General features: G+C 36.9%; 1 protein-coding gene across 4 annotated transcripts; it reads right to left on the bottom strand.

The window, feature by feature from the left end:
• Positions 1–508: 508 nt before the first annotated feature.
• LOC107103690 (diphosphoinositol polyphosphate phosphohydrolase 3-beta-like) lies at positions 509–21,478 on the bottom strand. 4 transcript variants are annotated; one of them, XM_015403505.1, is made up of 5 exons: positions 21,188–21,478; positions 11,796–11,894; positions 6,589–6,633; positions 6,311–6,398; positions 509–2,169 (listed from the first exon to the last, which is right to left on the bottom strand). In XM_015403505.1, the coding sequence occupies exons 1-5, from the start codon at positions 21,284–21,286 to the stop codon at positions 1,967–1,969; spliced, it is 534 nt and encodes a 177-aa protein (XP_015258991.1). In that variant the 5' UTR covers positions 21,287–21,478; the 3' UTR covers positions 509–1,966. The 4 variants fall into 4 exon arrangements, with proteins under 4 accessions (XP_015258991.1, XP_015258998.1, XP_015258983.1 ...); XM_015403512.1 differs by having other exon boundaries at positions 510–2,169; positions 11,784–11,894; positions 21,188–21,341; XM_015403497.1 differs by having other exon boundaries at positions 512–2,169; positions 6,311–6,401; positions 21,188–21,477.
• Between the last annotated feature and the right edge of the window lie 3,356 nt (positions 21,479–24,834).

Here is a 24,834-nt window from a genome sequence, read left to right as displayed (position 1 = left end):
CTAACAGATCACTGTTAGGAAATTTTATTTCTCAGTAACATCTGAATGCCTTTGACATGCTGGGTATGTATTTGAAGAGTTGCTTCTTGTACGGTTTTTGTTCTACTGCAACTGCAATTGCTCACACCTCCACAACAGGTGTTTAGAAAGCTTTAAAAAAAAGCTTTTTTTCTGCTGAAGTTATGTAATTTCTTTCAAAATGTAATAAAATCCAGCCTTTTCATTTTAGTGCGTTCACTGAAAGAAATAATGCAGCCGTTTTTGGCATTCACTTAATCATATTTAGTTACTTTAACACAATTGCTTCATGTTAGCAGAGTAGGACATAAAAAAAAATGTGTTAAAGTAACTAAATATGATTAAGTAATTGCCAAATGCGTTTGCATTATTTCTTTCAGTGTTCTTTCAGAGGATTTGGGAAATCTGATATTAAGTTATAGTTGCTTTTAAGAAAAATCCAGTACCAAACATTTTGACAGTCATAACACTTTCTATAAAATGAGTATTGCTGGAGCTTTTTCTGAAATGTATGCTTTACTTTTTAAGTTGATCAGACTAACCAAGATTTCAGTTACTCAGCGTTCTGATTTCACAAGAAATAACTGTACTATATGGCACTATAGCCGCCATTTCTCTTGGCCACTCTTCACAAAAAAAGGAAAAACAAACATGAGATTCTCTTATGTTATGTATATGTAGATTTCCAGGTACAAGAAAACAGTTCATCACTAAAACCTGTTGATATGAACAGTCAGAGCTTTGTTTACAAAGTTTTAAGCAACTGGAGATGTACCAAACAAGACAGGGAAAAGATAACAGTTTATTTTGCCATCAGAATTGTAAGGCAGAGACACACATGTCTAAAGCTCACTGCTACAGAACTGCAATAAGAAAGGCATCTCAGTGTCACCAAAGCCTTCATGATCATTTCACGCTCTATACATGGTAATTGGGAGATTAGGAAGCGTGCCATAAAAAAAATCTTAAAAATCCTTTTCTGTCTTATCATTACACATGTAAACATGAAGAGGTTGCCATGTGCTACGGGGACTTTAATCTGAACCGTAGGCTTCAGTCAGATGATAAAATTATTAATTTTTTTAGCCACAAAGAATCTGTGGGTTTGCTGTGAGGCAAATGGCTATGCATAGTGGAGGATCAGTGATGCCATGGGCCTCTGAGTTACGCTTTTTTAAATCTTTAAATACTAGATTTTTTTGGTTGCATTATTATAGTGTAGCTATAAAAGATGAATTTATTCTAAGGGTTTTCACTCATCTTTATCAGATATTAATCTTATTTATGAGTACATTGTGAATACACATACAAAATAGTATCTTAGTGTTGATTAAGGCAAGCTCCCAGGTTTAAAGTGTCAAAAATCCAGCTTGTTGGAATTATGCATTCACTTAGGATTACAAAAAGGAAACTTTAAACCAAGTTCTCAAAATATGAAAACTGTTTTATGAGGAAACATACAGAAGATTTCTCAAAATCATTCACACACTTGCGGCTACTTCCACTTTAAAAAACTCTTGCAACAGGAAATTATCTGACAATGAGTCAGTATGGGAACAGGGCTTCCTCTTACGGCAAACATTTCCCAGTTTCGGCTTTCTGGAAACTGAAGAATAGAAACAGAGAGAAAATGTAACTCTACGGTTACAAATGCACCATGTAAGACCCTGCTAAGAACTTTACAATCGCAGTTCAAAGAAAATGCATCAAAAGTTGCACCGTATAATGACACCTATTAGCTCTGCTGACTTATAATTTTCACCTAAATAATTAAGAAGAGTAAAAACACCTAGAAAGCATTTTCACTCTCTCTTAAGGGCAGCTTTAAAAAAAAAAAAAAAAAATTCAGCAAATTTTTTTGTACAAGAGAAAAAAATGCTTTTATAAAGCAACCGATGCTCCAGTGTAGTCCATCAGTGTCCTCTGGAGGAACTCTTAGCTGTAGGTCCTATCTGTTAAAGAGATCCGAATCCTGCGTTGAGCAAACAACATAGTGAGGTGCCTTGCTCTCCATCGCTCGGGGGCCGCACACAGGCACGTAGGGGGGGCTGCAGGTGTCTGCCAGTCTGCGGAGGTACTCTGCATGGACAGGCTTGTGGCCTTGCAGCACCCTGATGGCGTCCTCCACTTTGAACCACTTCCTCTTCCTACCTGCGTAAACATTCCAGAAACGAGGAATAATGTGACCGTGGAATGTGGATTACATAAAAGAAACATCCCCCTAGTTATTTTAAAGGTGTTTGATATTTGAAATGTATCTCTCCTATAGGGATAGAGTAGCACATAACAAACATTTCCAACTGGTCTGTTGGAGATGCCTGTAATGGTTTACTTCATTCACCCACAGAAATAGGTTCAGCCTGTTAACGGGGAGAAAGGGGGGGCAGGAATGTTTGCTGTGGCCAGTTGTTTTCCAGTTATCACTCATCGCAGCCAACTCTATTCTCCTGCATGAGAACTGTAACCAAAGCAAAAAGAGTTTAGCTGCTCTAACGTTTCCTTTCTGCAGGTGGTGAACTTCACTTCAAGGTGCAGACATGTGGAGCATTGTAAATCCATCCCTTCTATGCCATTCCTTGATTCTAACTGCTTGCATGGATGCTTTAAAAGTTTCATAACTTCTAGTATATTTTTAGGAAAATGACTGAAGCATATTTCGGTTACAGCTTTTAGAGCTCAGGGATGTGTGGTGATTATAAAAGCAGTGAATGTAAACAGAAAGTATTGTGTGGAAGAAAATAAACACAAAGGTCCTTTAATTGTATTTGAAGCAAAGGGTGGAGAGACCTAAATTACAGTGTGCGGAGTGGAGAAAATGGCTCACTTTTAGTTGGTCAAGAGAGCAACAGTCTGTCAAAATCTAACAAAAGTAAAAGCTTCTAACATAAAATGGTAAACCAAATTAAATTATGCATTCTTAACTTTTAGTGCTCATCTTCCGTTTGTTATTCTTACTCTACATATTGGAATTAAAGCGGTAAAAGTAACTCCTTTTAGCAGTATTTTACCATCTTATTGTTTCCTAAACCTTATAATCTCCTGACCATCCAGGCCTAAATGTTTACCAAGGTATAAACAGTTTATGGCTGCCTCCAATTGGTTAGATTATTCCATGCCAAATTACTGAAAAAATAAATAAACTTTAGTCAAGAAATCACCCCCAAACAATCCATTATGCTGAGGTGAGTAAATTGTCACTACATATAGGGCATCTGCAAAGAATAGGATGAGATTAAATAGCCTTATCACTAATTGCTTAAACATTTGCATATTGATTTTTTTTATTATGTTGTCAAAGTTTCAGATATTTTTATCAGTGTGAGTAACATAATCTGGTAGTTGTCCCTGTTCCATGTATTCTGTGTGGTTAGGGCTGAGTCTTTAAACCGACAGCAGCTTGAGTCTATTTTATCTTTTATCGTAAATTAAAATAATAAGACGAAGGGAATGATAGATCTCAGATTATATATCAAAAAATATAATGTGGTCAGTCTGAATTTCATGGGTAGAATCAGTCTTCTTCCCGTTAATACTTTTTATTATCATTATTGATTAATACAAATCAAATTACCTCTTGTTTCACATTATTCTCTTTGATAGGAAGTTGCATTAAAATGAGAAGGTTGAAAGGTTGAAGTTTGCAAGTACCTGGTTGGATCTGCATTCTAGATCTCTGAGCAAGACCCTTAATCCCACACTGCTCCCTGGGCGCTGCACAATGGCAGCCCACTGTTTCACAAGGGGATGAGTTCAATGCAGAGGAAAATTTCTCTGGTGTAAAATCAATAAAGTTCAGTTATTATTATTGCCAGACAGTGCTCAACAGCACATCTAGTGGTGCAAATTCACTTGTTGCTCTTGTAAGTGTTAAAAGCCTGTTCGAAGAAGACAATAAGTCGTGAGATTTGACTTCAGCTGGGCATACACTGTATGACTTTTTGCCCTTTTCAGGCCGATTGCTGAGTCTCAGCCTTATCGTGTGTCGTGTAGTTCGCAGGTGGTAACGAGGGGCGATCAGCCTCTCACATTCACCTCACGATCAGGAATCGTGAGGTCGGTGGAATATCAAACATGTTTGAAATTCAGTCAGCCGTCGTAAGATTGCATCAGAGCATCGGGCCGCACAGTGTGAGGCTACTCAGAGCTTGTTAAACAAAAAGAAGTTTAAAATCTATTCTAAAACAGACGAGAGGCCAATGTAATGAGGATAACAGGATGCAATGTGGTTGCACAAGGGATTATTGGTTAAAAGGTGAGCTGCTGCATTCTGCACAAGATGGAGGCAGCTCAGTGATGACTGAGATGTACCAGCATAAAAAGCGTTAAAATATCAGTCCAGTTTGCAACATTTAAAAAAGATTTGACCTTGTTTATAGGGTATATAGAATAAAAACTAAACTGAACAAAACAGGCTATTTTATTATGATTGTGACCTCTAGGACTTTGACTTATTGAATAAAAATGTTCAAGGCCAATTGCTCTTTGTCACCAAATAAAATCTGTCCAGTATTTCAAAAATGAAACTAATCCATATTTTAAACATACTTATGACAACTTTTAGGTGATTTTTTTGTGCACTAACAGCCTTTTTATGTTGATGGATAGATTACTAAAAATCTAGGTCTGATGAAAGTTGGGTTAAAAAGCAGCAATAATGGTTTTCCAAATTTCAGCATTGTTGTGAACAATGCTCCCTTTACTTTTTCATGTGTCTGGGCATACACACAAGCCCCCTGAGTAATATGTGCAAGCTGAGGCCAAACTTATATACTGCTCTCTTGCCCAGCCCTCGTATCGCTGGGTGGAGGGGAGGTTGCTTCATCTCAAGCTCAGGTCTAACTCTAAGAAACTTAGCTGTCTCTAGAACTGTGCATTTCTGTACCGATATCTCTGATTTTTCTCCAGGTATCTTATGGAGCCACTTTTCCAGTGTGTCACTGCCCCGATTGCTCCAATGACCACAGGCACAATCGTTGCTTTCACCTTCCAGACACTCTCTCTAGTTCTTCCCTGAGGTTTTTGGTATTTTTCAAATTTCTCATGTTCTTTTTTTCATGATGTTTCCATCATTTGGGGCAGACACATCGATCACTAAGGCTGACCTTGAATCTTTGTTTCCCATTGACATTGCTTCCATTTGTTGGACCCCCTGGCACTCTAACTGTGAAATCAAATCAGCTGCTGTTTCTGAATGTTGGAACACTAAGATATTAGGTATTTAGTTGTTTGTTCAGAATGTGGGTATCAAATCTTATATAGTGCCCACACTCTTTTCATATAACCACGTGATGAGGGTTACTAGAGTAATAGCATCCCAATAGTGCCTTATTAGTTTCCTGCGTCCATTGTTTACATTGCGACCTGTCTAATTATGGAGTACCAATATGGCAGGCTATCAGCAATCCTGTGAATAAATAGAGATCAGTGGCCAGAACAGCTACATTTTTTAATTCAACAAAGCTGGCTAGCACATCTAGTGTCCAGGCGGCTAGGATGCTATAAGAGCCCAACGAAATTAAATTAAGACGAAGTTTTTCCTTGTTTATTTATTATAATATATAATGTTGTATGGCAAGCAAAAAACGTTCCTTGTTTCTCAATATTATGTAACGAATCTTGGGGGGATGTGAGAGTTTGGTTTCTGGTATTATCATTGTTGGTTTTTAAATTCTAAAACAAATGATAAAATCAAAATTACAAAATAAAATAAAGTGTGTTTAGTCTATTTGATTTACAGTTTCTGTTGGATTTTATTTTATGCACTGCATAGATTTTCTTGTACTCCTAGAAAATGCGAGCAGTGCATGATAGCACAAGCGAGCAGCTTAGAGGGAATATTGATTAGGAACACCTACTATTCTATACCAATGCTACATGACAAATGTAAAATGCATTCTCCTTTTGTTTAGAGGAAACATTTTATTACTCTAACATCATAGATAAGGATCAACCACAATAAAACTAAACCTCAATTTATTTACTCTTTTATGCAAACAGCATGAAATGTTTACAGATCTCGTTAAAAGTCTTGTGATTTTCCGGCAAACACTTGGAAGGGCAAAAATATGACTGCATGAATTTAAAATATTAATTTCAGAATAATCTGTTGCTGTTATTCTGCAAAATTGTCTCAAATATGAAATAACAAATTTGACTTCGCTTTACATTTTTCATACAAAGAAAACCTGACATTAGAGCCCTCATCAAGTGATATATAAATGTTTATTTTGTATTTTTCTTTTATGTTGATTTATTTCATGGTATGACAAACTGGATTAGAATGGAGGTTTACCGATGTTGACTGAGTCCTCCCAGTGCTCCAGTGTTTCTGTCACAATAAGAGTGTAGACGTACGTCCTGTGCTTTCTGTCTTGGTTGTGCTGCTGAAAAAGAAATAAGAAGGAGAAAAATCATTTACCACCTCTTATATGAACTCAATAGACACAATATGCAAATGCTTTCATCTATAATAGAGAGTTTGCCTTGTGTATTATGCTAACAGTGGATTCCTGTTATCTTATTTGTTGCAATCTAAAGTGATGGTTAAAAAATATGCCTTGGTAGCCTTACCTCAAATATCCCAAGTAACCTGCCCAGTGTTCCCTTCACACCAGCCTGAAGTAAAAGGAAAAAAGAACTTTAAAAAAACAAAGTGCATTACATGTTTGGAATATTTACTACGTCTTTGTCTTTAAGCTTTAAAAAAAAACTTTGATCTACTGGAAAACTTGTGAAACTAATAGCACCATGATGTTTTATTGCCAGAAATAACATTTTCCATATGATCAAAATCGGTTTTCTCCCTGTGGGGTTTTGAACATGGTTCACCTCTGTACCAAATGTCATAAATCTCATTGTATGCATGGCTTTAGACAGGGGCTAATTGTTTAGGGGTGCTCAAGTTCAGTCCTCAAGAGCTACTATCCTGCAACTATTTGATGTAACCATTTTTAACACACCTGAATCAAATGAGTGGCTCGTTACCACGCCTCTGCTGAGCTAAAGGAGGGGATTGAGGCTTTAGATTCAGGTGTGATAGAGAAGTGATTCATGTAAAAGTTACAGGATGGTAGCTCATGAGGACTGGACTTGAGCACCCTTGGTTTAGAGCTTCTAGAGGGCACTGTAGAGATATAAGGCCATGCCTACAGTACCAAACCTTGATCTGGATTTATCGATTTGAGGCAATGTAAAGAGTAAATTTCTCCACTGTAAGATCAATGAAGTCAATCAATCCATCAATCAATCAATTTCTATATTTCATGCTGGTTGGAAAACATACAAAACAACTTCCATATAAGTAGCTTAAAAAAAGAAAAAAAAAAGAAAATTGTTTTTTGGCAAAACCTGTGATTTTGATGCATAGCCAGGTCCACATGCTTTGCAGAAGGAAAAATCCTTTGACAGGCCTTATGGGGACCAAAGACACTTTTTAGTGTTAGGTTGATTAGTTTAGAGGTATGGTGTGGATTAACTTTAGATTCAGTTTTAGGTTTAGGAAGATACTGGTAAAGGTTAGTGTTAGAGTAAATACTGCAGCAAATTATTGGACAATATGACTTTAAGCACATTTCTGGTATTTTAATAAATTTTACAGTCCATGACTGCAGTTTTTGTCACTAAATGAGATTAAAGACACTGCAGTTTAAAGCGAAACAGAAAGAGATGCAACACATGAGTGAGATAATCCGTAGGCAGTACCGGTCAAAATGAGTGACTTTGATAAGTTGAACAAACCTCCCTGCGTGAACCCAGATTTTAGCATCTGATGAAAGAGAAAAAGATGCTGCATGTAGACCATTACTAGGTTAACAGTGAAGAAAGCGTGATGCTCACAAGCAACCACCAGTCAGACAGATTAAGTTACAGTCAGAGTAGAAGAGCTGAGCACAGTGTGGAGCCTTTAAATGAAAGAAGAGTGAGAGCATGTTACCGCAGATAGGAAGCCTTTCTGTAATATCATGGTATGTGTGAATTAATTCATTTGGTTTAGCTTGAGCTGATCCATGCTGTGATAAAGATTTGATTCTTGTTCTGCTCAAGAAAAAAAAAAAAAGGGCTGTGATTTGTTTGGTTCGACTAAAGATGAAAAGTGCAAAATAAACGAAACATTTATTAACAAGCTTAAGAACATAGTTCAGAGAAGAGCAGAGGGGGAGCTGTGACAGACAGAGGGAGAGAAACTATTTAAAAAAGAGAAACTTTACTTAATTAATAGGATTTATCAAAAATGAGATATTTCAGAATTAACTGGAGACATTTAGTGTGTATTTTCAGAGCCAGTAAAGAATCAAAGACTCGGATTTGGTGGAGTTGATCACCGTCCCAACTACTTTGCATCATCTGAAACTCCCCATGTGGATGTTGTAGGCCAGAGGACCAAGCAGAAGAGGGTCATCTGCAAAAGATAAAGATGAAATCTGCTTGTCCTAAAACCAGAACTTCTCAAACCCTTGGCTGTTCCTAAAAATCCGGAAAATACTGACCAGGACCGTTACCAGAGGAGCCACATCTGGATACATCGTAAAGATATTTAAGAAAATATTTAAATTAGTTTGGCTGAAAAATAAAATTTAGAAAAGGCGGAAATACTTTCAGGGTGATAGAGCCCCACTTAAACCTTTTTTAATTGATTATTTCAGAAAATCAAATACAACATTACAAAGCAGACAAACTCTTTACATCTATTTTTGTATTTTTTTTCCACTAATAGTTTAATGTCCTGAAAAAATTGCAATGTCTTCACAATCTAAAATAATTTGAGACTCTTTGCAGGGTAGATGAGGGATGCTGATAGAAGCCTTCCAGCTGTTCATTAGATTTTTCAGTGTCTTGCAGCAAATATTGCATTAAGCATCACATTTGAATCCCTGGAATCGTGGCAACAAAGAAATGGGGATATTTTGGTGAGAACACCAGAACCAGGAACAGGTGCTAGAGAACAGGCACCATTCTGCTCTCTAGGAACTCCTAAATCAGCTGACTGTCTTGTTTATAACAGCACAGCTCCACTCCCTTGTTTTAGAACAGTTGGGATCAGACAGGAAATCCCTATTGCCAAAACAGAAGGGAGGTTATTTTGTTGGTGTTTCCCACAAAAGGAACAGCTTTGTCACTGTATTAGTCAATACGCAGATGCAGAAGCTCAAATCATTTTGTACAACTGCTCAATCAGTGTCTAAAGGGATCAGTCTAAATATGAAAAATAAATAATTACATTTTCAATAACTTTTGAGAGAAGAAATTTAAAATAATCCAATTTTTGTTTTCATAATTATTTCTTCGACCTCTGACTGATTGGTCAGAGAAGATCGAAGGCAGATAAGGAGATAAAAAAAAGCCTAATGCTAATTTTATTTTAACTGTAGATATTAATTGGTGACTGTAATCGTGTTAGGCTACAAAACCAGGACTATGAATGGTTTAGTTTTTGAGGAGCAATCATGGAAGAGTTACCCTTTTATGTCAACTAATGCATCACAGCATGACACACATTTCCTCAAATGAGTAGTAAGGAGGAGATTACATTTTTGATTACCATTCTTGCCATTCTTATAGTTAAACCTATAATGTGTGTAATTGTCAAAAAGAAAAAAAAGGTTTTGTATCAGTTTGAACATCATCGTAAAGCAGCATTCACTTAAACATCACACTTTTGCTGCTTTACACTAAAATAGCAACTACAATATCTCAGTTAACTTCCTCTGATTGGTATATTATTCTTTAATGTATATGTTTTGAAAGCAACCATTTTAAGATGCCAAGATGTGAAGGTCTGGTTATCTAAGTAAGTCCAGTCTGGCCATGTTTTTGAAAGCAGAATAAGTGAAAACTCTGAATAAGATCGGGGGTTAGTATCCGAGTATCCTGGTTTTTCGGTTTCAAAAATCGTTAATGCAATTATCCTTAGTCATGTTCCAACTGCAAGTTAAGCACCTCTGGTCAGTAGCAAAATTGATGATGAGATGAGGTGGGAACTGATGCGAGGGAAGTTTTGGAAATGGCATGTCCCTTTCTGAAGGACATTAACTAGATGCGATTTTAATTCTGGGATCAAACTTTGGGGCATCATCATTTTCACCTCAATGATTTCTTTCAAAAAAGTTCTATCAGCAGATCACTAATATGACTATTCTTCGTCTGCACTTCATTTTTATGCTTAAGGTAGTCTGTCAGGGAGAGAGGGTTAAACTTTTACTCTACATCACAAATACCCATGAGGTCGATCACTAATTAGCAATAATGCCCGTTTCTCCAGTGATAGAAGGGAGCATCCCTACCCAGAGAGCAGGTGAAGGAGTTTTGAATCCACATCGAGTAAGTGTGGATATTTTTTTTCTTTAATTATTGAATAGTTTAGGCTTTGAACAATTATATATTATCCAACAAAGCTTTGCGGATTAACAGTCAGCAGAAACAGGTTGGTACCAATCAGATAGCTGTGGATGTGACACAAAAATGTCTTTTTTTCTTAAAGAAAAGCCAGTTGTTGAAATGTTAAGGCCATATTTAGCTCATATGGGAGACAAAGGGCATCATTAAAATATCATGCTGTGACTGTCATCTAGAATGTTGCAGTCACACAAAATAGCTGATGATTTATGGGTAATTCTGCTACAAGCATAAACTCCTCCTAGGTGCCAAATAAATACAGATTTTCCAAAAGGAATTAATTATAATTTCAACTAATTATGACCAATTGCTGCAGTTACCCATTGGTACATAAGGGAATGCTATGAATAAAAAAATCAATGATATTTTGGGTATATTGGAAAATGAAAGAAGAAAAAAAAACAGCAAATCTATTCGAATTTTTTTAGAACAATCAATGTGACTTTCATAAATGAGATGAAAATTTTTCCTTCTACTGTGCTTCAAGAGTTGATTGAAATACTGTAAATGATTTTTGAAAAATGTTATATCATCCACAGAAATATCTGCTTAAAAATGTTTTCTAAAATAACATCTTCACTCATATGATTGTAGTGTTTGTGCAGCCCATCTATATCCAGGTACACATCAGATCTATAAGCTCTGGGTAACTGGGGTAACTGGAAACTCTACCCAAATGTCACAGCCATCTTTCAAAGCTGTCATCACATCATCGAAGCCACAGCAGAAGTTCACAGCTCACCCTGCTGTGAAACATGTTGGAAAACTACCAGCCACCCACTATAGTGAACCACAGAACTCATTAATGGGACGTTTGCACAACACCGTCAATTATTTCTTCCTCCCATCTGGGTTTCCTGTTATAAAAAGCCCATATCAGACTGTGGGAAGTGATGACACCAATGAAATTAAAAGAGTAATTGCCTAATTTCACTTGCTTCGTGGAAAGATTCAGCATCATACCAATGGGATTTCATATTTAATTAAAACTATTGCGTCACTCACTGAAATGTGGTTCGCTTAGGTTTACTGCTGGACATCCTCAGACTTGACTCTGTTTTCCTTTTCTTAATATTTGTATTATATCTACTTTTAAAGTTAAACCCCTTTTTTCAAGCCTAATTACTTTCCATCATCTAATCTATGGTGTTTTTGTGTATAAATATAGCCAAAGAAACGAGCCATTAGTCCAGATTCCCACCTTCCATCTATATGGATGGATCCGTTTAAACGATTCAACAGAGCCATTGTTTAATCTGTGGGGAGGCACTAAAAATTATGGAGGACAATAGAAGTTTAACGACTCCTCACCAGCAGGATCCAGAACAACAGGAAAAGTGGTGGAGTTTGTATGTGGCTTTGCAAAAAATCACCTCTTCGTATACCTCCCTGACAGCGGCTCCACTGGGCTCCTCATCGGGCTCCATCCCTCCTCCGGGCACAATCCACTGGTCTGGATGCCGACTGCTGCTCACCAGCAGAACCTGGAGAAGATAGAGAACTCGGTCAGATCAACACCAATGCACTGGTACACTGGAGTCCAGAGTCTGTCCCGCACTAAAGCTACATGATGGCAATCCATGCTGTTTAATTGATTTGCATGATCAAGGTACACACTTATACTATCTGTAATGTCCAGTTAGTTATTTTTGACTCAAATAATAAAGAGGTCCAGTTAAGGCAGGGGTCTGCAACCTGTGGCTCCAGAGCCATAAATGGACTTGCATTAAACCATTGCATTAAAGCTCAGGCAGTTTGTTTTGGGAGATTTTCCTGCTGGGCATTAACCTGCTTCCCAGTCTCAAGGGTTTTGCAGCCTATAAAAGTTTTTCCTGGAGCATTCACCCAAATTGACCACCAGCATTCTTTCAGCCAAGTTTCACCAGCTTTCCTATCCCTGCAGAAGAAAAACTTCCCCCCAGCATAATGCTGCCCTCTTTGTTTTGTATGTTTTGGGTAATGTGCAGTATATTGCGAGGCATTGTGTAAAAGATGTTTAACAAACCTCAAGATTTTTTTCATTAATTTCTTTATTTGATGGAACAAAGCTTTGGATTGAAGACTCAATATGGAAGCGATCTTTTGTCATTCCTTGGATTTTTTTAAATCCTGACATGAGTTAGAAAAAGGCAGTCAGACAAACAGATTGAAAGAGCAGTTTTTCTTACAAATCTAAGAACTGCAAAAATGTGCTCAAAGCCTCTGAGACCAGCTGTTTGCTATGTTTTTTTGTGGCGTTGTGGGTTATTAAAGCTATAGAAGATAAGAGCAATGGTGAATCTCCTCTGAATGCCAGAGTCCATTAGAGCCCTTCTACAGGGCTCTTGGGACAATAGAAACACCAGCATTTGGCTGTACAACACAAACACCTAACCCACAAAAGCAATCTCACAAAACACCATGCAGAACACGTAGGCACTCGCACGTAGACGGCGACGAGGCTTTTCAAAAACCCACCGGATCAGCAGTTGCCTTTTAGTATGAAAACAAGAAGCTTAGCAGAGGAGGTTAACGATCCCAACAGGCATAGCACACGTCACTGAGCGCTCAGAGAGCTACACTCCTGCAGGAGTGGAATATTTTGGAAGGTTTTGAAATTTCAAATAACATCTCAATGGATAGTACTGAAATTGGCCATGCCTTTATATTTATATGTCCCAGAAACAGAACACTTAACTAATTCATTGGCCACAGATACATGTATGCTCTGTCCTCTGTAAAGGGATTATAGGGTCTTTGATTTAACGCAGGCCTTGTTTTAACCGCTTGTTAACAAACTTTTCTTGGTTGGCCACTTTGATTTAAAGGAAAGTTTTTGCATCCCCTCTCCTGCATATTTATTCGACAGGTAAATCACGAAAAGTCAACTGCAGTAAACCACATTGCAATAAAATAAACTAAGGTCCCCTTTAAAACCCCAAACTACCACTTTTAAGGTGTAATTATTTTAAGCTCAACTGTTTGCTAAGAGAGGCCCATTTCCATTGGCTACTTTTAAAATGGAAGCGACAAAAAAAAACATCACATTAGAGTAACTTAAACGCCTGTTGATATTTCCAGGTCAGGGAAATTTTTCTATTTTTTTTATATCTAAGTCTCCCTATGTCTACAGTCAGAGCAACTGTGACTATCAACCTCTAATTTGGTGGGATATTTGAATCTAAAGCACCGCAGGCCTGACTTGCCACAGTTGTAACCAACATTCATGGTTCAAAAACAAAACAGAGGCTGAGCAAAAATGGCATCAGTGGCGTTTGAATTTAAAACCACTCCCGATTAGAGATAACACACAGGAACAACTTATATCAGTCAAAACCATCTTGATTATCCACAAGATCTTATTGGGAAGTAAGCATTTTATTATATCTTACATAGAACTAAGACTAATGAGGCATTTGTCCTCAATGAAGATGTCAAGGTATGTACCAATGGTAGCTTGACAGAATAGTAAAATAAAAAATGTTCAGCTGTCTGGTAGCTAGAAATCCTAAAGCAGAGTATCTGACGTTAAGTTATGTTTTAAAGCTCAGGAAAACCTAATTTCTATCCATTGAGTTAATTTGGCGTGACCCTGAAGAGGCTTAAAAACCCCAAAGTGTAGCTGAATTGAAACAAAGTGTCTCCAGAGTGACGAAAAAGACTAGTTACCAGTTATGTTTAACACCCAATAGCAGCTGCTGCTGCACAACCAGTTATCAGGTTTAGGAGAAATTAACTTTTTCTTAAAGGGTCGGGATAGTTTGCATAGCTGCAATATAATAGAGTAAATGAAATGCAATAATTACTCTATTAAAATAACTGTGAGCCTCTGAAACAAACTAGTGCAAAGAACAATCAAAAACAGAGAGAGAAAGAAATGTGTCAGTTTGTATAACTGTATGTGTTTCTGCATTGTTGGTATATTTAACCCTTTATAGGGCAAGTTAGCGTTTTGGATCACTTGCATACCCCTAACAAATGGAATCCCTCCCATCCCTCAATGAGGTCTAGAAGCACAAGATCTATATCCAGCCATTCAGCACAGATACTGCTACATTGCTGTACATCTTATTTTGGTATTTGTCCAATTAGATGAGCCCTTGAATGATATATTACCTAAATAAAAAGGTGAAAAGCTAATTGAATAGTCAGAAAAGTAAAGTAAAAAAATTAATAAGCCTAATTAACAATTATATTTAGGTTTATAAATTAAAAAAATATAAGTGCTAGCATCAGAATTAATGCTTCTAAGGTTATGTTGTACCAAAAAGAATGTGTTTCTTTCACTTTCTGTTTTTCATGAATTTCGCTTAGAAGCACTTTTTTTTATTTTTCTTGATATATTCGGGAAGTTGGCCGTTTCTTGTTATTACATTTATATTAATTTTTGACAACAAAATATCCCTGTTTTTCGAATATTACAAAGGTAATAAGGTCTTGTCCTGGATTCCAATAACACCATTGGCTTCGAATCATGATTTTCAAAGTATTGCAGTGGCCTATAAAAGGTTAACAGATTAATTGAAGTGGTCTAGATGCAAGTTACAAATAATCACTTTGCCTTTTGAAGACATTTAACAGAAAGATAATGCTTGACAGTTGGGCATAACTATTTATTGGGAAAATAGAATATGTTATCTTACCAGAAGGCTAGAATGAACAGCATAGAACCAAAATTACATCCCTGAGGAACCCCTCCAGTGAGTGAGAGAGATTAGAATACACAAGAACAAAGCAAGGAAATGTATTTTGCATCTATCTAGAAGTGCTATACAGGATATAAATATTTATTTACATGTGTACAGAAACTATGATTGTATGGACTATAAATGGTAAATATAAATAGAGAGTAATTCTAAGAGGCTATAAAAGAAATAAATATGGAAGCTATACAGATTACATAGGAAAGTTAGAATATGGCTTATATATATTAGTGAGGTTATAATGAAATAAACAATGCCAGATAAAGATTTAGAGATTATATATAGCTATAGTTGAAAAGTATGTGTAAGTGGTGTTGGAGGTTGTGGTTTGTGTGTGTGTGAGAGATGTTACTCAACTAAATGAGCACAAAAAGATCGGTTTGTCAAATAAGTCATGAAGTATTTCATTTAAATCCGCCTAGATCAAGTATCTAGATTTTTTATTTTAGAAAGGTAGAAGTATTTAAGCGATTAACAGATTAGCAGAATGCATCCTTATCTGACTTGGTGAAGAAAAGGCAGTGAAAAAATGCAAAGCTCTTTATTTATCTTCCATTAATAGTGCTAGAGAGAGTTTCTGTGGAAAGAGAGGGAAGACATTTCCTTGACAGGCTGATCCTGGATAACAAAAGAATCTGGACAGGCAATTCAAAGTATTGTCTTTGATACCAATGAGCTGTTTGAGTTCAACAGTAACCTTCTATGTTGAACGGTAGCTCGGCTGCTGACAGGTTAATGACAGCATACATATCCCAGAAGAAGAGCAGAAGAGACCTTGATGAAAAGCAGCACAGAAAGTGGAAAAAGGTTTTGAGCACAAGGCAGATCTGTCCGTACAGTCAGTGCCTGCACCTTGTTTCTATAAATTGCACCTAAAGGGTCACTTGATGTTAAGCACACTGTAACAGGCACTCATACTCTGCCTATCACATGTGCTCCTTAAACTGCTGCCGTCACTAGGCTGACTGACACCTTCCACGTGTTAACTGGACCTACAATTGCCCTGTAAACCATATCAACTGTAGGACTAAATATTTAAGAATCCTTTCCAAACTAACAAAAACTCTCAGACTACTTTACAGGTAGACTGTAGACTGGTATCTAGGGGGATTTTACAGGTAATTATTGTCTCAAATAAATACAGAAAATGAGAGAGTACATTGTTAAGTGTGGGCATTTGCTTTATGAAAGAGCAAACCACTTTTGGCAAATGATTCTAAAGCTTTGAAGGTTCCAAAATGCTGCAATTATATGAGAAATAAATCAGTGCCCTGATAATACTTTAAAGGGCTAGCCAAACATCCCATTTAAAAAAAGTATTTTAGTTACGGTACAAAAATGATAATAAACTGTAACTGGCCATTAATCTGATCATTCAGCGGTCAATTGATTTAACATTTATTTTATCAGTACTATTATCTCATCAAAGGTTCTACTGCTGCTCTTCTCAATATAACTAGGGTCCAACTGAATTCATTAAACCAGTAAAGACTCTTAAGGCAAAGTGGAAGTGCGTCAGCGGTTGTAATAAGTGCTGCCAGCAAGGAAGGAGGTAGAAAAATTAAGCTAGATGCTTTAAGAGTTTATTTAGCATTTAAGGTCCTGTAAAATTGTCCTGTAAAATGTTATTGTTTGGACATTAGTCCATTGTGACATTTGCAGGACAAAAGTGGGACGGCTAGTTCCTAGTTAATAAAGGATGACATAATTCAGAATTTTTTTTTCCTCCTTTATGAGGGACTGGAGCACTTTACCATAGAAAGCTTTGTAAAGATTGATCAAAACCTTGAAGTGCCTCAAGTGCCAGAATCCATTTGTTTAAGCTTTGAACTGCTAATATGAGGTTCTGTTTGGAGAAACCTGTGCCATTAGAAACCAAATAGTAATTACCCAGAGTAATAACCCTGTATGCAAAAGTGAAAATTAAATGTATTTATTTGAATGCGAGTTTCACAAAATTAAAAAAAGTAATTTTAAACTCTTTAATACTGACTTTGCTTTTCTGTTTTTTGTACCACACCTTCAGGTCCTAGAAAAATAGAGTCACTGAATACAGGTTCGCATTTGGCATAAAGAGAAACTTCCAATGCGACTCCATGTAGACCTGGAGAGGTGGAGCCAACAAGAGATTCCTAACAACAGCTTGGCTGATGCCCTGCATCGTGTCAAATGACCAACAGCAAAACTCTCGAGTTTTTATTAAATGTATAACATAAAAAATACAAGTATCAGGGAAATAATAACAGCTACACCACTAGTTGTTTTTAGCTGAAAATGCTAGATTAGCCAAACCTAGAACTTTACAACTGAAACTGAAATCTAAACGGAAAGCGAAATTAGTCGAACTGAAATTTTAGTTCAAGGAAATATAGTTTTAACACAAACAAATAAATAAATTATTACGTATAATTTTATTTATTTTACCATTAATAAATACATTTTAATTTAAAAATATGTATACAGATGATTTACTGCAGGTAATTCGAATGTATTCTCTAGTGGCATAGGTTTCTGCCCATATTATTCTTTTATCAAAATTATACAACATGCTGTATTTCGCTTGAGTTATGCTTGTCTGAGTAAAGACTGAGACACATCGGACATGATTTAGCATCTAATCTGACGGCAAATCCAATGATTTGAAGTTGCTTCAATTACATCGCATTAGCTGGGTTTACATCCACAAGATTACAAAACTGGTTTGGCACAATTTGGACTCAAAAACAAAAAATAAACAATCAGCTTATACTGTTTAAACCAAAACTAGTTCCTCCACAACGGATGTGCTTTACACCACTAGGGAGAAACAATCTCCCACCTGTTTAAGCCCAGAACCTTAGTTAGGGCATATATAGGATGCTCACCCTATTTTATGCGTTTAAAAAAGATACAGAGGACAACTTACCTTTTCTTTCCTCTACCTAATGTTCTCTGGGTGAGCTTCCCATTTGTTTTTTTTTTCTAACAGATCTGGCCCATAGACATTAATTTGTAGTAATGTTCAGTATGTGTTAATCATCGTCATGGTCTGGATTGCTCCTGTTATGCAAAGCTAGTTTCTAGCTTTTCCTAACTTGCAGTTGTTTTTGCATTTATTTGCAGCAGGTTTTGTGTTTGCAAGATGTTTTCACTTCGTGGCTCTCTCTTTTTTTTTTTTTTTCTTTTTTTTTATTACAGCAAATTTAGTCTAAACTTGTTTTGTGTGTTTGTTTGCAAGTATGTTTTTTGTTTTTTTAAGTGAAAGTTAAAATTACATCTGTTTAGAACTGCCCTTGACCGTTAAAATTAAACCGTTGACTGAGGTATTTCTAGTTTAAGGTTGTGGTCCAACTGTTGTTTGTTTTACTACTTGCTTTTATAGTGTTTTATCTTCATTTGTTTTTATTCTGCTTTTATTTTTTCTTCTTTATTGTTTAATTCACGTAAAGCACTTAGAAGTGTCCTTATACTGAATTGTGTCATACAAATAAACTTACCTTGCCTTGTGTTTGTTAGTCTCATGTTTGTGTTTGCTGGTCCCATGTTTGTGTTAGTAGTACATTTTGAATTTGTTGTATATTCATGTGTTTGCACTCCTCGCCCACAGCTCATTTAGTACCTGGTCTACACAGGGACAGAGGTTTATTTTCTCAGTTGTGAAAGGTCACATTTTGTTGAGCCTTCTTAAAGAAGGTCAGAAGCGGCATCATACCATACTGCAGCAGATCATGGTATGATTCTAATTTATGAAAGGAAACAGGCTGCACCAACATGTTGACGCAATAAAGTCAAGCGTCTTTCCTGTTGAATTTCAAAAAAAAAAGTACCAGAAAATTGATTTTTTAAAAAGAATACTCAACTTTGTTATAGCCAATAATTATGTGTATGCCTACAGCTGAGTTTGAAAGGCAATGAGGTTAAAGCTTGGGGAGGAATAAGTCTTAAAAATAGCTAGTGGCCCTACATTTACCTCTAAATTAGTTTTCTAAGTGTTTACTGTAAAAACGCAAAGTTAAATGCTGTGGAGAACAGAGAGCTACATGACTCCTAAAGTGTATCTTTACATTTTGAGATATTGGTTGTATCAGTCAAAGTGTCACGAACACAAGTAATACCCTCGGAAATCAAACAAATCTAATGAAAAAGGATCATATTTCCTATTCATATCCATACTTATTGAAGCTTGCATGAAAGAAACATTGAAAATAATTATAACTAACAATTTCAACAATAGCCTACTTGTATGTTGTGGGTCTACAACGAGCACAATCTAGAATTTATTAATTTTATTGATTTTCTTACAAATTATAACAATGGTAAAATAATTATCCATCTTCAACTTGAAATGGCGACTACCATGGACGAAATGATGATTTTGGAAGTGGGGGGGACGCAAGTATTTTTTCAATATAACTAACTTCAGCGTGTTTGTCCATCCAATCACAGATCTGATTCAGTGGCGCATCAGATGTTTGTAAAGTGAGCTTCTCATGAGTGACAGCGGTGACAGCCAATCACACAAGAAAAGACGGTGGGTCAATCAGGAGCTTTTGGGCGGTCTAAACTCATGGAAGAGGGCTTCAGATTAAGCTGCGGTTTTCCACTTGGTCCTAGTGTTCGACGAATGTCTGTGTACTGTAGTGTAACCTTGTTTTTGGACAGTAAAGGGTGCAGGGGACCAAAACGGACATTTGACTAAGTGTAGGGGACATGTCCCCCCCTGTTCCCCCAAAAAATTACATCCATATGCTCTACATCCATATTTGTGGAGAGCTGGAAATGGGCTAAAAATCAAGGACATCTAAACAAGTCTGACTAGGTTATACAAATATGTTAGTATTTTTTATATATTTTTTGCTTTATATTATATTACAGTTTATATGTTTAAGTTGGTTATTTCATTTAGACAGGTATATCTTAATGGGTGCACCATTTAGTGTCTGTCTGAATGGTTTATTTACACTTGTTTTTTTGTTTGAGGTGCTGCTGATACAAACCAGCTGGAGGAGGAAACCTGGAGCATACCATTTGTTTTCTGAAAGACTGACGGGGGAGGCTTGTTTCAAGTTATTTTTGATTAGTTAATTTTGTCACTTAAATATTCACTTAATGTTGTTTTCACTAAATAAAAGTTCGTTTTGCTTTTTTTTTTCATAGGATGCTTAAGTTAATTTTGTATTTATTGGTTCTTTTGTTATGTCGTGCCTCCCTCGTGTGGTATCCTTGGGTTACTCCATCCCTATTTAAGCAATCTTTAGTTTGTTTGCAGGTCAGTTTTGTTTGTGTAGAGTTAGAGTTCAGTTGACCTCAGTTAAATTGGGCCCAAATTTATTTATCCTTTGATTTATTCTTACATTAAATCTTTGTTTTGTTTACTATTTTTGGAAGAATTAAATTGAATTATTTTCTACTTTTTTCTATTTTATTTATTTATTTATTTTTGTCCTTGTTGAGTCTGGTCCCTGACACAGTATTCGGAGGAATGGGCCAAAGTTCCAGCTAGTCTATTAAGAGAAGCTTATAAAAACCCAAAATGGATCCAAGACAAAAACACTGAAGGCATTTCAACCAAATACAACATTTCTTTGTACCGTATTTATTTGTATTTCCTAAATGACAGAGAAAAGAAAAAAGTGTCTGTTCATACACTGAACAGTGCAGCAACACCTCTGGTCCCTGTGAAATGATAAACTCCATAATGAACAAACCTCAAAACTAAATACAGATGCAATCTCTTTATAATGGCAGCAGTGTATTAATAAAGATTGACTTTGCTTGCATGTATCTGCCAGAAGTTAAATACAACATGTCATTGGATAAATGCCTGGGTGTCACCGACAATGGATTAAAGACGTGTTGTCTTTTTGAAATACAAGCTGCATTGATTTCCTCGAATTCACTGTCGGGTTTGCTCAGACTCCCTGCAGTTAAGAGGTCAAATATTTCAGCCCTCAGCCAATTAAAGCTCAACTTTGCCCCACCTAACAGCACTAATTAAAGCAGAGTGAGCTCCCTCATCGCACAGGCTGTGCTTTGTTTCAGTTTGAATCCAGAAGGATATAGTTTTTAAAATGTCGCACCTCTGTAAACACCGAGAGCTACAAACTTCAGCTCACCTCGTCCTCCTCTTCGTTTCTCAAACACAAACACGCAGCTCTGCGCTTGAATCCCTCTCCGTCGTACGTCCTGGTCTGATTTGCCTTGTATTTCATCATATATGCTCGATTCTTAATGCAGTTCTCTATATATAATAAAAAAAAAATAAACCGAGATGGTCAGAAAGAGATAAACTGTGGATTATCCCACCAAATGCGCATCAGTTGCTCCTTTTTTCAATGGTTCCAAACGGAGCAGTCGGATCATTAATTAGAGCGCAGAGACTGAAGTCAGAATGGATCTGCTCTGAGTTTCCAGCCGCTGTCAGCACTCATGCTTTAACATACTGACACATCTGTCAGACAAATACTCCTCCTCTCTAGCTGCTGAGGTCAGCTGACCAGAGAGTGAAGCTCCATGTTGGTCTCAGATTATCCCATCATCAGGCAAGCTGTAGGGTCATGGATGCAATTTATTGGGGGGGACGGGGGGGACATGTCCCCTGCACATTTAACTGTCCAAATACAATGATACTCTATTGTAAACAGAAAGTTGTCTAGCACTAGGGCAGGGGCGGAGCTAGATGGGGGGCCAGGGGTGGCCATGGCCCCCCTTAAAGGGGAACAATGTTTGTTTTTTTTTTTTACATTGGGCCCTTGATTTTATGTTATTATCATGTTCTACTCACCCATATGAGTTTTGTGTCATTTGGAGCTGTTCTGAAGATATTCGGTTTCGTTATATCCAAGTAACGTCTTCCTATGGGCAACAAGTTGAAGGCACAAACTAAACTGTTCATAATTTATCATTTATGGTACGCCAGCATTCATAATATGAAGGCGAATCACTGCCCCCTGACGGCGGTTATATTTTTTATATTTATATATTTTCTTAAAACAAAGCGGAGTGTGTATGACGTCATACCCTTTAAGGTTGGATTATACTTTTGCAACCGCACACATCAAATATCGCTTCCGTCTGGTCGCGAACCAGTTTTGCTGGTATGCTTCTGCAACGTAGGTCTGGAATTACTAGGGACGCACAGCAGTGTCCCTCCAAAGCGCTGGGGGGAGCCTATTCGAGTACTCGCAAGAACTTCGGCGGATGGTCACGAGAACTTCTTTGGCAGCGCCGCCAGGAGTGTTTATTTTCCAAAACAACAACAGCGCGTCTGGAAGATATCACGGTCACAGAGATGGATCTCGAGTATCTATTGTTGTTATTCCTCAGTTTTTAAAAATGGCGAGACCCGGCACCGAATTGAGAAGGATGACCACACAGATTGCCGGAAAGGCATACCAAGGACCAATCACAGCTGCTTTTTGGCTGTGCACTTCCGCTTGAGGTCTGTGCGGGTTTGGGATCGTCCGACGTGTAGTCAGGGTTTTTTTGAGGTGCACGAAGACGATTGCAGAGCCTCTGCGCAGGGGGCGTGGTCGCACACAGAGACAGATTTGACAGTTTCAGAGGCTATGCTTTAGAAGTATAAATTGGCCTTTTGCCAATCAATGGCCACCCCTGTGGCCACGCCTACCATTTTTTCCCTCTAACACAGATGATGGCATGATGGCAGCAGTAATACTCTAAGGTGGAATATTCAAAACATTTACACTTTTTGTGGTTAATTATACACATCAATATACTAACATTGAAGATGATAAATACAGAAATCATGCTCTTTACAGACCTAGATTTTGTGTTATAATGGGTAAAGAGAAAATGTGTCTCTGCAAGTCATCTGGGAGTCTTCAGTGAAATACTAGATAAATAATAATTTTAATAAAAACGTATCAAATATTCAATTTATGTAGATATTAGTTCTTGTAAATATCAATTTTATGTAGAATGTTTATCTATACAAGTAGGTAAGTAATGACGAAGGAAAAGATTTATGCCCCAGATCTCAAAACTGAAAGACTTTTGTCCTCTATACCTTTTATTTAGAAAACACGGAGTTTAAATATATGAGTCTACTTGTTAGCAAAGGCTGTAGGAAGGTATAGTTTGTCTTCATTTAGAAAATATGGATGTTTTGCTCATTAAATCTCCTGTTGGAACAGTGTAGTGTATTGACCCTGAGGTTCTGGCGCCTATCCGCTTTTGGCCACCCCTCAGTGTACATTGGTTATTGCCTGGCCACCCTTATAAAAATGTTCTGGCTACGCCTCTGCACTAGGGCCAAGCGGAAAAGCGCAGCTCAAGTTGAAGCCTGCTTCCCTGAGTTTAGACCGTCCACAAGCTCCTGAGTGGCCCTCAGTCTTTCCTTGTATGATTGGCTATCACTGCTGAGAAGCTCACTTTACAGACATCTGATGTGCCACTGAATTAGGTCTATGATTGGATGGTCAAACACCCTGAAGTTATATTACAAAATAATAAAAAAGTGATGACACAATTTCTGTCACTAAGCGCTACTAATTTCGTCGGTGCTCGGTTCTTAAGTCCTAAATTCAATCTTTTTTTAAAAATACGCTTCATCCATCCAGTCTTTTGGATCTCCATTGTGGCCAGATGTCCCCAATTGGTTAATTTAATAATTTATAATTGATAAAGAATTAAACAAAGTGATGCACCTACAAATAATAACTCACGTAATTGATTATTTAATTATGCGATTAAAAGACTTAAAGGTACAGTGGAGGATGTTCTTTTTCTGGGTGGATCATCAAAATAAGCGGTCCTCCTAAATGTCAATCATTATTGTGATATGTTTATGTAAGGCGGTCCTATGCGCTCGTCCCCATTTTTCACTTACTGATGGTGAGTCTGACATAGTCGAAAAATTGCAAATCTTCTTTTGGAAAGAAAGCTTGTATGAGTGATGCAATTAGTAACTTGTGTGCATGAGGACAAATGGGCTTGTGCATGCTCTCGCACACGTTTAATAAGCGTTCCCTCTCTGGAGTTGGTACAGGGTTGTGCATGTGCTTTTTTAAAAAGTGAATAGGGTGGGTTTTAAAAAAAAATCACAAAAATCCTCCACTATACCTTTAAATAACAATATTAAAAACATTTTTTTCATTCTTCCGATTGGTCAGCGTATGCAGCTGCTGAACTATTGACCAGTCAGATTGGCTATAGGAGATCCGAACTAATGAATTTACAGGCTAATATATACAACTCCCCTACATGCATTCTGTATATTAGCCTGTAAAAGTCACTATTATCAATCTGCTATAGATAATCTGATTGGTCAATAGTTGAGCAGCTATGCACGCTAACCAATTAGATGTTAGGGTTTGACAAGCCATATATGCAAAAAGTAAACTAAGAACATTATTTAAGTCTTTTTATCACAATTAAATAATCAATTACGCAAGTTATTTGTAAATGCATCAGTTTATTTAATTCTTTATCAATTATAAATTATTTATTTACTCAATTGTGGTGCATTTGAACAAAATAGGGACCCAAAAGACTGGATGGATGAAGCATGTTTTAATAAAGAAAATTTATTTAGGAGTGTAGGAAGGGCATCCAAGACTATCAGCTGGACAACTGACAATTTAACTGTTGTAAATTTATAGTGTAGTAGACCTTAACATGTCTTAAGCTAACATCATTAACAAGGCTCTCTAACACTTTCCCCTTGCAAATAATACAAGTATCTCAGCACATGTAATAACAAATGCTTTTTATATTTTTAGTGTTCTTCCTCCACAAAAAG

This window comes from Cyprinodon variegatus, unplaced genomic scaffold (genome assembly GCF_000732505.1).
Source record: "Cyprinodon variegatus isolate N-32 unplaced genomic scaffold, C_variegatus-1.0 Scaffold35, whole genome shotgun sequence".
Lineage (NCBI taxonomy): Eukaryota > Metazoa > Chordata > Actinopteri > Cyprinodontiformes > Cyprinodontidae > Cyprinodon > Cyprinodon variegatus.
The sequence above is the reverse complement of the archived record's forward strand: the minus strand, read 5'-3'. Positions and strand labels throughout refer to the sequence as shown.

Bases quoted from the DNA above. Each gene is read 5' to 3' on its own strand.
- LOC107103690 (XM_015403489.1), bottom strand. From the start codon at position 21,286: ATGATGAAATACAAGGCAAATCAGACCAGGACGTACGACGGAGAGGGA. The intron at 11,895-21,187 runs GTGAGCTGAAGT...TATCTTCTCCAG, and splicing joins GAAACGAAGAGGAGGACGAG to GTTCTGCTGGTGAGCAGCAG. The intron at 2,170-6,310 runs GTAAACCTCCAT...ATGTTTACGCAG, and splicing joins GGAGGACTCAGTCAACATCG to GTAGGAAGAGGAAGTGGTTC.